Here is a 14,306-nt window from a genome sequence, read left to right as displayed (position 1 = left end):
CTCTTAGGATCCAAGGAGTAATATGCTGAGGACGAAGGCAAAGCCGACTTCCAGCTTGGGTGTGACTCTGTGGATCCTGTGATACCTGTATCACGATGGGGGTTGACAACTTTCCACCCCAGATCACAACACTGTTGATAAATATGTGCATGTCCTAAGTTCATCATCAAAGTCCCCCGTCATCTTAATAACCCATATCCCATAATAAGCAGTAGAGTCCCGTATTAGAAAGGGAAGAAGATTTCACATTTGTGAATGGAGGTATGTTGGCCTTTGCTATTCCTCTGAATGCAGCAGTCCCAGCTAGCATCTAATATCTGCCTAGCAGCTAATATCTACCTAGCATCTAGGCAGAATCCAGAAGTACTCTCTGTCAGGGTGATGCTTTCCAGACCTATACTTCCTAAATCCCATCTCAAATAACCAGATGGAATGTTGAGATTGTAGCCAGCAACTGGTCTCCTACCACCCAAAGGCGTTGCCCAGGGGAGCACAGGGCCAATAAGGGGAAGAAAGGGGAGAGGCAGATGAGTTGAGTAAGATTTGCCCCATTGTTCCTGGGGGTAATTATGCTGTAATATCTAAGAATCTTTTTTTTTTTTTTAAGATTTCTCTTAAAGAGCTGAGCGTGGTGACACATGCTTGTAAACCCAGTACTTGGGAGGCTGAGACAGGAGAATCTCATAGGTTCAGAGCCAGCCTCAGCTACTTAGGCCCTCCACAACTTAGTGAGACCCTGTTTCCATATAAAATATAAAATAGGTCAGGGCTGTAGCCTAAAGGTAGAAGGCCCCTGGGTTCCATCCCTAGTACCACCAAAAAAAAAAAAAAAGCATTCTCTTAAAAAATGGTGCAGTAGAAAACCCAGTCCCATCACTCTCTGAGGTGCCTAAGATAAATTTGTCCTTAAAGTGCCTTATACTTAGAATGGGTGAAAATTCTAAGTAATCACCAGGACCAATATTTTCCTGGGTTCTATAAACTATGCCTCACTGATGTAGGGAGATATAATGGTGGTTTGGGGAGGCAAGGTAGAATCCAGAGTGTTCGCTGACTTGGGAGACAGTGGGATGCAGGTCCAACCTTCTGCCATTCATTCATTCTTTATCTTCCTGAGGAATCTAAAGCTGCCTTTCTCCCTCCCCAGAAAAGAGCAGAGTTATGTGCAGAAGCGCTGGAAGGACGTGCGTGTGGGAGACTTCATCCAAATGCAATGTAACGAGATCATCCCTGCCGACATCCTCCTCCTCTTCTCCTCCGACCCCAGCGGCATCTGCCACCTGGAGACTGCCAACTTGGATGGAGAGACGAACCTCAAGCAAAGAAGTGTTGTGAAAGGCTTCTCACAGCAGGTAGGGCCCTTCTAAGACCTTCAGAGGTAAGGTCAAAAAGAAGCAGCCAACTAGTTCTATTGGAAAATTGAACGTAAACTGCTACATAGAAAAACAGTCCTCTTGGCACCCCTGTGAGATGGGTGTTGTACCCATATCCCAGAAGAGGAAGCTGAGGTTTAGAAAAGTTAAATAACCAACTGACAAGGCATCCCCGTATCTAAGAGGGTACCCACTCACCAGAGGGAACTGCTCTCTTCTGAAAGCTAAGCAGTGTGATCACCATTCGGTTATTCCTGGGGCTACCCGTCTTCTTCTCTCTTCTTCTGCAATCCCCCTCATTCTTCCCAGCTTAGTTTTAGCAGTATCTCCCTCCACAAATATTTACTTTTCTTTCACCCTCTCCTAAACTGCAGCAAGATCTGAGTAACTCTTTTTCCATTCACGCATGCCTTATCAAAAGTGCTAAGACCTCCTTGAGACGAAGGAGCCACCACAGACAGCTCCAGTCAATCTCTGCACTCCATTCAATGGTACTTGGGATGCTATAGAGAAAGCATGTTGTTGCTTGGTTGTTATGAGCTCAGACTCTTGGCTCTGATGGAGCTGAGTTTAAATACGGATAAGTCTTGCCATGTATTACCTGTCTCAACTTAGACAAGCTATGACTCTCTCATACCTCAGTTCCCTCATCCAGATAATGAAGACAAAGATAATGCCTCCCCGTCAGGTAAATTACAAAGACTAAATGGTATAGAGATGAATTACTCAGCATGTAACAGGCTCATAGTAAGAGACTAGTAATGAGTTGGTGCTAGTATCAATGGCTTTTGGAGGCTGGGTGCGATATGACAATTTTCAATTAAAATTCCTCTTATGGGGGCTGATTTCCAAACTGGCACCTTTTTCTGGATAACATGGAAAAGAGTAAAATTCCATCAATTGTTTTCTTTGCTCGGCAAGTCTTTAGCTGGGAAGAAATTGAGTGAGCCATGGGATTTGGGAGAAAGAAGGCAAACACCCCATTTCCCCAGAGATGAAGGAGATTGAGTGTAGCATCAACACAGAAGCTCCCCCGGGGAGGCAGCTCATAAAAGTGCCTCTAATTTTATAACTTACAAATGCAACTCTTCAAACTGTGTACCAGCTAAATTACTAAGCAGCACCTCCCTGTTTTGTCCTATTTTGAATAGAAACAGAAGCACCAGTTGAACAGTTCTCAAAGTCCTTTTGGCACGATAGACTCAGTCCTCCAATATCCATTCTTGCGTCCCTTCAGTGGGAATGCTAACAACTCGCCCAGCTTCACCATAAGATGGAAATGGGATAATAAAAGGTACCCATGAGACACCTAGGATATGGTAGCTTCTGCAGCTACTGAAGCCACAGTGCTGGCCCTGGAATGGTAGCCAGTATCGCCACTTCACCAGCTTCTGGACACTGCAGTTACCCCAGCGGTCTGCCCATTGGTCTCCAGACTGGGAGCTGCAGCTTGGCCTCTGAGGCTTTTAGTCTTTTGCTGGTCCCTCCCACATTCACTGAATCACCCCCAGTATTTACAAAAAGGCAGAGCAAGATCTGGTCTAAGTTTACAGTGTCATTCTAGATAAGAAGGAAGAGTGTATCTGGGCTCGGGGCCCACACTTGCTTTCTTGACTAGAGACTTTCAACCCTTCTTAGCCATAACCTACAGTAAGAAATACATATTGCACACAAATATGTGCATGCACACACACACACACACACACACACACACACACACACACACATCTGCCTGTGAGTGTAGGAGACTGATGCCTTAGCTTGACTGTATGCAAGGTACTCTGAGACTTTCTATTTTCATTCTCATTCATATTATCTCTCTCCAGTTCTAAATCTTTTTTTTAACCCTCTTGCACATGTTGTCGCTTTTCAACCAGTGGCTTTTTTGGGCAAGAGTTCCCAAGCTGGTTCATGCATATTAATTAGATAGTTGGGGATTTAACTAGAATGAAGTCAAGTGAAAGGGTCATTCACACTCCACTGCTATGAACCAGCCAATTTAATAAGTCATTCAAACTCTCACCCTGAATTCTCAAAGGATGCATGGCAGGAAAAACTTAAATGCATAAGGTAAATTCATGTGTTAAAAAAGGAGATTTGTGTGAGGTTGACGGTATTAAGAACGTTCTCTTCTTGTCTTGATTCTCCCCCTCTCTTTGCTCAAGAAAATAACAGACTTGAGCCCATTCTAATATATATATATGTATATATATATATATATATATATATATATATATATTATATATATATATATTTATCTTGTTTATTCTCACAACAATTCAAGAGAATAAGTACCAACACTTCTTATCCATAAGAAAACTGAGACAGAGAGGGGTCATGTGACTTGCCCATGGTCACAAAGGGGAGTTGGAACAAGGATTAAAAGCTAAGTTTGTCTGACACCTCAGTTCTTAGTATCTCTTTGCAGGTGGCTTGAGTTTACCCTGAGATGCTTACTTTAAAAGTACACATTTATCATTTCAATTTCCCTCCCACATACAAGTAGCAGGAGGCAGGAAGAATTAGAGAATTAGAATTAAACAATTAAGTCTCAGCCCACTCTCTAGGGAAGAAGAGTTTTGGCTCATTGCTACCTGGCTTCTCCCTCGTATCCTCAGTGCAAAAGAATTTCTGAGTATGGATCTCATTCCCTTTCAGCTCTCACTATACTACAGGCTTTCCTTAATGTCTTGAGCAAAGATGTAGATAGAAAATATGTAGATACAAGCTGCTAGAAAAATTAAAGTTGCAAAGTCAAAGGGGGTGAGAAGACAACAGGTTACAAAAGTTTTGTTTTGTTTTGTTTTGTGTGCTGAGGATGGAACCTAGGGACATTTTACCTCTGAGATACACCCTCAGCCCTAGTTTTTATTCTTTATTTTGAAACAGGGTCTCACTGAATTTTGAAGGGCCTCACTACGTAGCTGAGGCTATCCATGAACCACAATCCTCCGGTCTCAGCCTCCCAAATGCTGGCATTAACAAGTGTGTGCCACCACGCCCGACCATAAAAAAGTTTTAAATGCTGTGTGCTACTAAACTTTTCTGATAACATTTTAATAAGCCCCAAGGAGGAGAGGGACAGGTACTGATATGTAGCTCTTCTAAACATTTAAGCACAGAAACCTTTTATTCCAAGAAATATATCCCAGAACTACCACAGGGCAGGTGGGACCACCGTTTAGAGATTTGCTGCAGATACATTATAAGTGCTTAGTATATACCACAGTCACCACTGGGGAACTTAAAAAACATACCTGAATCTTTCTTTATGGACCCCACTACATCATGGTTCATCAGGACTGAGCACACATATGTTTAAAATGTTCTCCCAGATGACCTTGATATGAAACTACCGCAACCTTTTTGAAAACTTGCACAGCTGAAAGAAGGTGCCAGCTGGAGCATTTTCAAAAAGCTACTTCTCATAAGGAAAGCAAAACTTAGCACCTGTGTGCTTCTAATGACTCACACTCTCACTGTCTTTCTCAGTCCTAGCAACCATCCTAGGAGGTGGGTATTACTGTCCACAATCAACACAAGAAAACTCAGAGGCACAGAAAGGGCAACTCTCACCAACGGTCTCATAAAAGACTTTGAATACCTACAAGTACGATTTGTTGGGGAATTTGATGTCTTAATAAATGAATACCAGTGGCTTCTGCTAACTTGCTTTCCTTGTAAATCTCTGTAGCCTCTGAGACCTGTACCTTCTCCACACAGTTTTTACTAACCACAGAATTATCTAGAAATTTTCTACCCCACACCTATACTCATACAAGACTTTCACTGTCTTGAGAATGGTAAGAGATTACTCAATTCTGCTCTTCCAAAGCCAGCTTCCCTAGGTCAGCATTTCTCAAGACACAGTATGCCCAATGCTGATGCCAGGAGACAGCTCTTGAAAAAGGTGTTTCATGGTCAAGTCAAATTGGGAAGCTGGCATCTTGTGGACCCTCTTGGAGGTTCCAAAGTTCATTGACACAGTAAATTCTCTGAGAAGACCTGGAGTCGGTAGGTCTGTTAAACTTTAACACCAAGGTCTCCAAACTCATTTAACTTTTTTTTAGCATGAATACATATTAACTTCTATGGAACATTTAGAAAAATATTAACTTGCTTGTGGGTCAGACATTATCACAACAGATGAAGAATGAGAGAGAAGTTGACAAACCTTATGACCCAAGCAGCTCATTCTTCCCTTTCCAACTTAAGTTCAAATGGATTTCAAACATTAAAATTTTTTTTAAATAAAACACTCTGAACAGGGTCTTCTCTCTGTACCCCTGTGGTCACCAATGCTAGATTTGAAATCCTTTTCTCAGAATTCTACTTGGACTAGCCAGGCATGGTAGCACCTGCTTGTAATACCAGCATCTGGGAGGCTAAGACAGGAAGATCATGGTTTGCTGACAGCCTCAGCTACTTAGTAAGGCCCTTTACAACTCAGTAAGACCCTGTTTCAAAATAAAGACTAAAAAATAGGGCTGGGGGTGTAGCTCGGAGGTAGAATGCCCCTGGGTTTCATCCCCAGTACCACACACACACACACACACACACACAAAAAAAAAGGTATTCAACTCGGATGAAACCAATTGATTTTTTCAGTAAGAACCTCTATAATGATGAGTCATCTTTGAATTCACAAAATTATTGACCTACTTATGAAATAATTTTCTATATCATATTGCCGGGAAAAGGAGAGAAAGAAAATGATCCACAATTAGAATTATGCAAAATTCTACACAGCAGGCAAGAGGATTTGGTTAGAGGATTAAGTTTTATACTTTTCTCTTTAGTGACATTGTGATACATAAAACCTCTTCTTTAAAAGGGTTTTATCCCAGGGATTTAACACCTGAAACTAAATACTTTTGACATTCACTTCGGCAAATGGACAAGTTACCAAAACCAAAGAATCAGAAATAGATTCTCCCAATTAATACCTTAGATCAAACATGCTCCTTGAATCTATTATACAAGTCACTAAAATATAACACTGACAGGAGTACGTGTCAGATCACTTCTAGTGTCAATTACAAACATGCCATGCCAAGTCTGGTCCATGAGTAATCATTTCTGTGGCACCAGAGAGCTTGCCAGAAATGTGAAATCTCAAGGTGAACCAGATTCTTCAACTTAACAAGATCCCTTAAGTGATTCGTGTATATTCAAGCATGAACAGCACTGGCCTAGAGCATCATTGATTAATGCAATAATTGCTCTTATCTGTTTGATTGTTCACTGTAAAATCTCTTCAGTGAGTCTCCCTTTTAACTCTCTTGACTTCCACCCATAGTAAGCACTTAAAAGCCACTTGCTCAGCTAGGAACAGTCATCGTGGCCTAGAATCTCCACAGTGAAACTGTGTGCTAATTTTAACATATTTAGAGAGAGGAGCATTTTGCTTACAAAAAGCTGAAGTCTGATAGAGAAACATTTATCCCCATCCCAGTTCAGTGATGATAAACCCCAATGGAACCAAATGTGGCTGCCTAGCTTCTCAACCTTGCCCTCCCTCAAAACCAACAAAGAGTACGTTTCCCTGGTTGGTTTTGTAATGGGTCCTGTCCTGACAGGTTGTTTCAAATTTCCATTAAGAATGATACTTACTGCTTTCGTATAGGGAATCCTCAGAAAAATGGGAACTAATTTACCATTTGACCCAGCAATACCACTTCTGGGTATCTATCCAAAAGAAAACAAACCAAACTACCTAATTAATCCATGTGTAGCTATGTTCATAGCTACAAAATTCACCATAGCCAGACTATGGAACCAGCCAAGATGTCCATCAACAGATGAATGGATTACAAAACTGTGGGATATGTACACAATGGAATTTTACTCAGCCATAAAAAAAACAAAGTTATATCATTTTCAGGGAAATGGATGGAACTGGAGGACATTATGCTAAGTGAGGTTAGTCATTCACAAAAAGTAATTAAACGGATGTGTTCACTAATACATGAAAGCTAAGGTGAAATGGGTCATAGGAGGAACTTTAGATGAAAAAGGAAATCCTATAGAGGAGCAAACAAGACAACCTAACTGAGGGATGGGAGGGGAAAAGAGGGAAACTCCCTAAGGCACATGATGTACGTATAAAAACATATCTCTGTCAATCACTAAGTCAAGCATGGAGGGGGGGAAGGGAAGGGAATGGGATGGGGAGGGGGTAGGATTTAATGGGGTGATGTGTGCATGTATACTTTCACAAGCTTTTTATCCCATTAAGATGTATGAAGTCAATGCACCAATAAAAAAATAATAATAACAGTAAAGAAAAGAATGACACTTACTGCTTTCTACCTGTTGATTACTTGCATAAATGTTGAGCAGAGGTCACATTTTCTAGGATTCTTTAATATAGTCTATATATAGTAAACAGTATCAATGGATAACTTGATTGGATGCATACTGTGTACCATACACAGTTCTTCTTAATGTTTTACAATGGTTATTTCTATTCCCCAGAAAGAGCCCTGTGAAATGGGCACTTTTGTTATCCCCACATGATAAGTAAGGCAATGCCAGCTAAGTAACCCTGATAGCAATGAACTGAGCTCAGTTGAAATTCAGCCAGAATTTTTTTGATCATTATTATGGAAAGTTTTAAGTATTAACAAAACAAAGGAGACTAGGATATTTTTTTCAACAATCAACTTATCACCAGTCCTGTTTTATCTATTTGCCATCCCTCTACATTCTGAAAGTTACTTTGAAGCAGATCTTCAATACATAACATTTCATCTACAGATATTTCAGTATGTATCTCTAAAGGATAAAATTTTTAAGTTTGCCAATATACTATTACCACCCCTCAAAAACTAGCAGTAATTCCTTGATATTAATTTTGAAGTCAGCAGTCAGTGTGTCCCAGTTTGTTTGAAACGGCATCCAAATGAGGCCAAATATTGAGATTAGTTTCTTAAGTTTATTTTACTTTATGGTTTTCCATTTAGCTCTCGTTTTTCTGGTGTATTTAGTTTATGTTGCTTAGTAACTCAGATTGTTGTTCTGTATAGTTTTCCATAGTCTGGATTTTGCTGTTTGCATTGTCTCCCCATGGTGACTTTATCATGGTTTCCTAGTCCCTATACTTCTACTTCACAAATTGGTAGTTGGAGCTAGTTCCTGAATCAGAGTAAGAATAAATTGTGTGTGTGTGTATGTATGTGTGTGTGTGTGTCAGTGTTACATCCTCAGAAATATAGTGCATGACCATCTTAAAGCACAAAAATAATTGTCTTTTTTCAATGTGGATAGTGATGAAGATTGTTTAGACCCTTTAATTCAATGAAATTTAAAAATCATGATATTCTCATTTATATATATATATATATATATATATATATTGTGTGTGTGTGTGTGTGTGTGTGTGTGTGTGTGTGTGTGTGTCACTGGGGACTGGACTCAGGGGCATTCTACCTCTGAGCCACATCTCCAGCTCTCATTTTTATTTTGAAATATTGTCTTGTTAGGTTGCTGACAGTTTCACTATGTTACTGAGGATGGGTTCAAACCTGTGATGCTCCTGTCTCAACCTCACAAGTACTGGGATTACAGGCATGTGCCACCATGCCCAGCTTAATTCATTCAATTTTTAAAATTCTCCTTGTCAAATATTTGTTCTGAGGTGCCATCTGTGCAGAATAAGTATCTGATTCTTTTATTTACTGATTTTGAAAATAATGAGTTCTCTGGCATCTTCTAAAGATGTTCAATGGGTTTTTTCTTTTAGTATCTATAAAAATTCTGAGGTTTAAGCATAATTGATGCATATCAAGTCAGTACGGTTGTTTTCTTTACTAACTGCCCATCTTTGGCTCAAAGGAATTTCTTCAAAAGAAATTCCTTCTATGTTCTTATAACATAGAAGTTATAAGCTTCTATGTTCTTATAACATGACCTCAGTATATTGTCCTTGATAGAGCTAGCTTCTTTCCACAGAAACTTTTCTCTTAACACCACTTTCAAATGTCTCATAGATTTTGGTATGTTGTGTCTCTATTTTTATTTAATTCTAGGAATTTCTTTATTTCTCCCATTATTTCTGGCTGAACCATAGCCACTGCATAGCAAAGCTGCTTTCAGAATAAACTCTTTACATCCCACACCAACTCAAGGACCTTAACTTTCAGAAGTATATTCAAGTATATATACTCATATATACTCCATATATGTGAGATGTACAATCTCACAAAGTCAGGGGTCTGTTTTCTCTCTTATGTGGATAAATGAGGAGAAAGACAAGTGGAATAGTAGAGGGCGGGAGGCAGATGGAGAGGGTGAAGAGATGGCTCGAGGAAAGAAGCATCAAATAATGGTATGTCCATTTTTGAAGGTATCATTACCAATCCCACTAACATGTATGGTGAGCAAGGCGAAGAGAGCAGGTTGGGAGCCAGAGGCAAATGCACCAAGTGCTCTGTGTGTGTGTAAATCGGTGTCATTTTGAAGCTCACTATGATGTATAATTACAATGCACCAATAAAAGTATAAAAATTGTTTTTTAAAAAATTATTTAAATGTAGATACAGTCTTTAAGTTATTTTTACCTAAGGACATTATTTAAAGTTCACTACATTAGGACAAAGTATTTAGGTATGGAGATGTGAAATCACTTGAATATAAAACAGGGAGATATAGTAAGGGAAAAAAAGTTTTGAAAGAAGAGAGCAGATAGGCTAGAGGGGGGAAGCTTATAAAAGGAATGGGGAAGGGAGCAAACAAATATGCATAAAGTAACAAAACAAGTTACAAAAGCTAACAATTATAAATCAAAGACTAGAAACAACCAAAAGGAAAAAAGAAAAAAAAAGAAAAAGAACTAGCGACAGTGTGAAAGAAAGAAAAAAATGGCAGTCCTGCTAATTTATATATATTGGCCCGGGCCCTTATAATATCTGTATGTCTGTTCACTGTGGTAGACTCTGGAGTATATTCCAATGTCTCTCATTTGCTCTGTAACCTATTGTCAGCTTTTGGACCTACTTTATGAGTGTTTGCACCTCTCTCTTTCACCTCCGACACCTTTGTGCTCAGGTGTCAGGGCATCGGGTGTCACTGTAAATGAGTTCTGTGTAAGCTCAAGGTTCTGCGTTTTCCTACCCTGGGCTTTATGCTTTCTGACCTTGGGCTCTGCACTCTCTGGTCCTAGGCCCTGCTTTCTCTGGCACTGGGCTCCACCCCTGAGCCCTTGGATCCATACCCTCTGTTCTTGGTCTACACTCTCCAGCCCTGGCTCTGTACTTTCTCCACCCTGGGCTCTGCAATTCTAAGCCCTGTGCTTTAAGCTTTCAGGCCCTCATCTCTGCACTTTTTGGGTATGGGCTCTGAATTTTCCAGCCTGTGATCTGTGCCTTCCTACCCAGGTCCTGCACCTCCATACCCTCATCAGTAGAGGGTGTCCAGTGTAGTCCTAGCGAAATCCCCTGTGACCTGTGCAGGTGTTGTGCCTTGAGCACCATGGGCCTTTCCTGTGTCTCTGGAGGTTCTAACTGGACTACCTGTGGGATGGGCCACCAGATCTTAGCCCGCTGGGGTCCCTGAAGCTGCTCTGGGTGGTCATCCACCAAGTAATGCAATGTGGTTACCTTGCTGTCCTATGGGCCAGGTCTCTGGAGGGCACAGTGTGCCACTGCAGGTGCTGGCCTCTAGTGAGTGCATGACTTTGGCTCTTTTTCTGCATTCCTGAAGTGTGGTGCTGGTTGCTTAAGATGTTGGAACTCTGCCACCACTTTCTGCACTTCAAGTTTTTGGATTGCTTGTCTAAATTTCTTGGGGCTGCAGAGCCAAAGCCAGGAATCACAGTTTGGATGACAGCCCGAGATGGCACTGGCTGTCACATTCAGTCATGCTTGGGCTCTTTGCAGTGAATCTTGTGTTTAGAGTTGGATTTCTTTCTGCCATGGTTTCTTTTTTAGTCTTTGTTCATAAATATCTTCCACTATTTTGTTGTTGTTGTTGTTGTTGTTGTTGTTGTTTTCAAGACACTGCCTTCTTGGTTATTAAATTTTGTTACAGCTACTGAGATGTGCTGTGTCCCACAGTCACCATTTTGAATCTCCTATTTCTATACCATTTAAATGGACAAAGCAAGGAGTCTTTTAGTATTTGAAACACATCAGGATCCATGCCGATAATGCAATTCAAAATCAGGATTGAAAGTCTATACCGTACTACATCAATACTAAATAAGTAAATTGTTCTGCCACATCAATGTTCTTAACCATTGTGCTGCATCACCCCCTTTTTTAATATTTGCCTCTCTCAGAAACCTTTTCAGGTAGGAAAGGAAAGAACTTGCAATACTTTAGAGATGCTAAGACTTGTTTTCAAGGATTATACTTATCAAACATTACTCAGTTAATAGAGTCTTTAGTCAGTATTAGGACTCAATTCTAATAAAGTTTATTTTTTTTCTATTGCTAAAGTTATTCTTATCTTTTATATGTGTTTTTTATTTCTTAAATGGATATAATTTTCATGTATATTAAAATAGTAAAGTTCTTCAAGTTTTAGATTATAATTAGTCATAATAATAATTATTTCATGGTGATCGAACAACCCTGGGAAAAACTGATATTTTTCTTTTGGACTTTTGGCCTCCTTTTAGTGACTTTCTCTTCTAGTCTTCTATTGCGGTGTGGGCATACATACACACAACATGCAGGCACAACATAAGTATCATAGTGCCTCTCATTCCAAGGGTTGGAATTATTTGCACACTTCCATTAAAAAGGTTTTTCCCATTTTTATCCCTTCAGGGCCTTATGAGGAAGCTCTGCTAGATTATATGAAAGAGAATCTCTATTAGGCATTAATGGATAATGGATTAAAGATTTTCTCCTCGCTGCTTCCATATGTCAAGATAACATGTTTTCATTTTAATATTGACCTTCACTGCCTTAAACATTAAGGACGATGGTAGATATTTAAAGTCAGTATGGGAAATATTTGATGTCTCAAATGATAACCATACTGATATGTTATATGGATTAGTCCAAAATCTTGGTTGCATGTGATAGATTTAAGACAACTGGACTGAAAGGGGGCTGACTGTAAGAGTACAGGGGTAAGAGAGTGCCATGCAGTGATGTACAACTGGAAAGTCAGAATCTATCCGTGCAACCTCCACCTCTTGTCTCCAATCTCTCAGACCAGCTACCTTTCTATGGAGGAAAGCATAGCTCCAATTGTACTTGTGCCTACAGCTTAATCTTAGAGAGGGCCTAGCAACCATCCCTAATATCTAGCTTAAAGAAGCATCTCAGGGAAAGCAACTGATTGGCATGCTGGTACTGTGTACCCATCCCTAGACTAATTAAGTCCTGGGGAACACTTCTGCGAGTGACAGTCTCCTCTTGAAAGTCATTTTTAAATTGGTCTTTGGAATGGGAGATTTCTAAGAAGCATGGTAATAAACATCCATAACACTTATTATACCACAGGGCTATATAAGCCTAATGTATGTATCACCAAAGTGATCCATTCTTAAGAAGAATGTCTCAATATCCTATGTCTTTCTCCTGTAGCCCTTAGAGCTATTACCTCTTCCCAAAGGCCCTTCCTTGCCTGACCTTTCTCCACCTGGGCAACGCTCTGTCACTAGAGTCATATTCTTTCTCTGTGCCCCATACATTTTTTTCTTGTCCCTTTAAATTATTATAGTTCATTCAATAAATCCATCTTAGGAGCTCCTCCTGTGGCCAGTCACCATGCTAGACTTATCACCGTTCTCATTTATCAGCACAGTTGACACATTGTGGTTTTATCTTCTGTGCACTTAACATAGTTTCACACATCAAAATTCGGACTCTATCATTTGTAACCCCTTTGCCAAAAACACTGGCTCACATAGAATTTTCTTGTTTCTCAGTTACTTAGAGGAAGAAAATTTGGTACAGTAAAGACTCTGTGTGCCGTAATCTCTAACTGCACCACTGTCCAGCTGGTGGCTGCTTCCCATAGTTTAGGCATTCTGCCATTCAGTCACCCATTTGTGTGCCAAGTCTTGACTGAGGAAGTATTGATGGGAGGCCTCCTATGGGGTAGATGCTATTGGATGCTCTGGTGATACAGAGTCAACAAGAGAGAAGCAGGCTGTGACTATATGCTCTCACGGGGAACTACACAGGCAACTGTTAACAAACAACTCTACTACCAACTTGCTCTTTTTAGAAATGACAGGAAAAAAATATCTTTTCTCCTGTATTTGCTTAGAATGTTAAACCCATGCCTTATACATTGGGGAAATTCACGAAAAAGATTTCAGTTTTATTTCTCCCTGAATATGAAGCAGAATACTCATACACTTAGGAAAAGGAAAGTAAGAATGTAAAGAATCCTCTGGTCCAGTCTGACTATTTCCTCATCCCAAGGAAAGTAACTGCCAGTTACTCTGTTGTGGGTTATCTTGAAAGGAACTCTTACCAACCAGGAAGCAAAAAGATTATCAAATGCTGGTAACTGTCGTTAGTTTTTCAGTTATGATTCTCAGAAATCATGGGGTGGTTTAATTTGTATTCCAAAAAGAAAACCTGAGTCACCTAGCTCAGCAGCTAGGTGTGAAAAACATTTGGTTTCACCATTTAGACAAGCCAGTAAAGAAAGAAAAGCCTTTAAGTAGTATTCTTGCAAGTTTTCAGCATACAATCCACGTCCTTGGGTAGTGTGATTTGCCCTATAACTCCTATGACTTGGCATGGTCCAGGTGAGCCGTCCACAGATGAGGGTGACTTCCGCTGTTTGCCATCCTCATCCTGGGTACAGGTGGCTCTTCTTGGAAGTTCCATAGCCTGAGCTACATACAGAAACTGTCTCAGAGCTACACAAAAGCTTGGTGAGCACTGGTCCTACTTTTCTTTTTTAAAAATGTTATTACCTCAGAGTCGAAAAACAAACGAATTCTGCATTCGAGGGGTTTAG

General features: G+C 40.1%; 1 protein-coding gene across 1 annotated transcript in view; it reads left to right on the top strand.

Annotated features, from left to right (window-relative positions):
• The window catches only part of ATP10B (ATPase phospholipid transporting 10B (putative)), a gene marked incomplete at both ends in the record, with an annotated part of 55,921 nt that overhangs the window by 19,948 nt on the left and 21,667 nt on the right, over positions 1-14,306 (top strand). Inside the window, 1 exon segment of the mRNA XM_080698630.1 lies at positions 1,148-1,352. Within this exon segment, the coding sequence (XP_080554756.1) occupies positions 1,148-1,352 (205 nt within the window).

The sequence above is a fragment of the Muscardinus avellanarius genome (assembly GCF_963383645.1).
Source record: "Muscardinus avellanarius genome assembly, chromosome: 7".
Classification (NCBI taxonomy): Eukaryota; Metazoa; Chordata; class Mammalia; order Rodentia; family Gliridae; genus Muscardinus; species Muscardinus avellanarius.
Note: the sequence above shows the minus strand (reverse complement) of the source record. Positions and strands in the feature narration are given on the sequence as shown.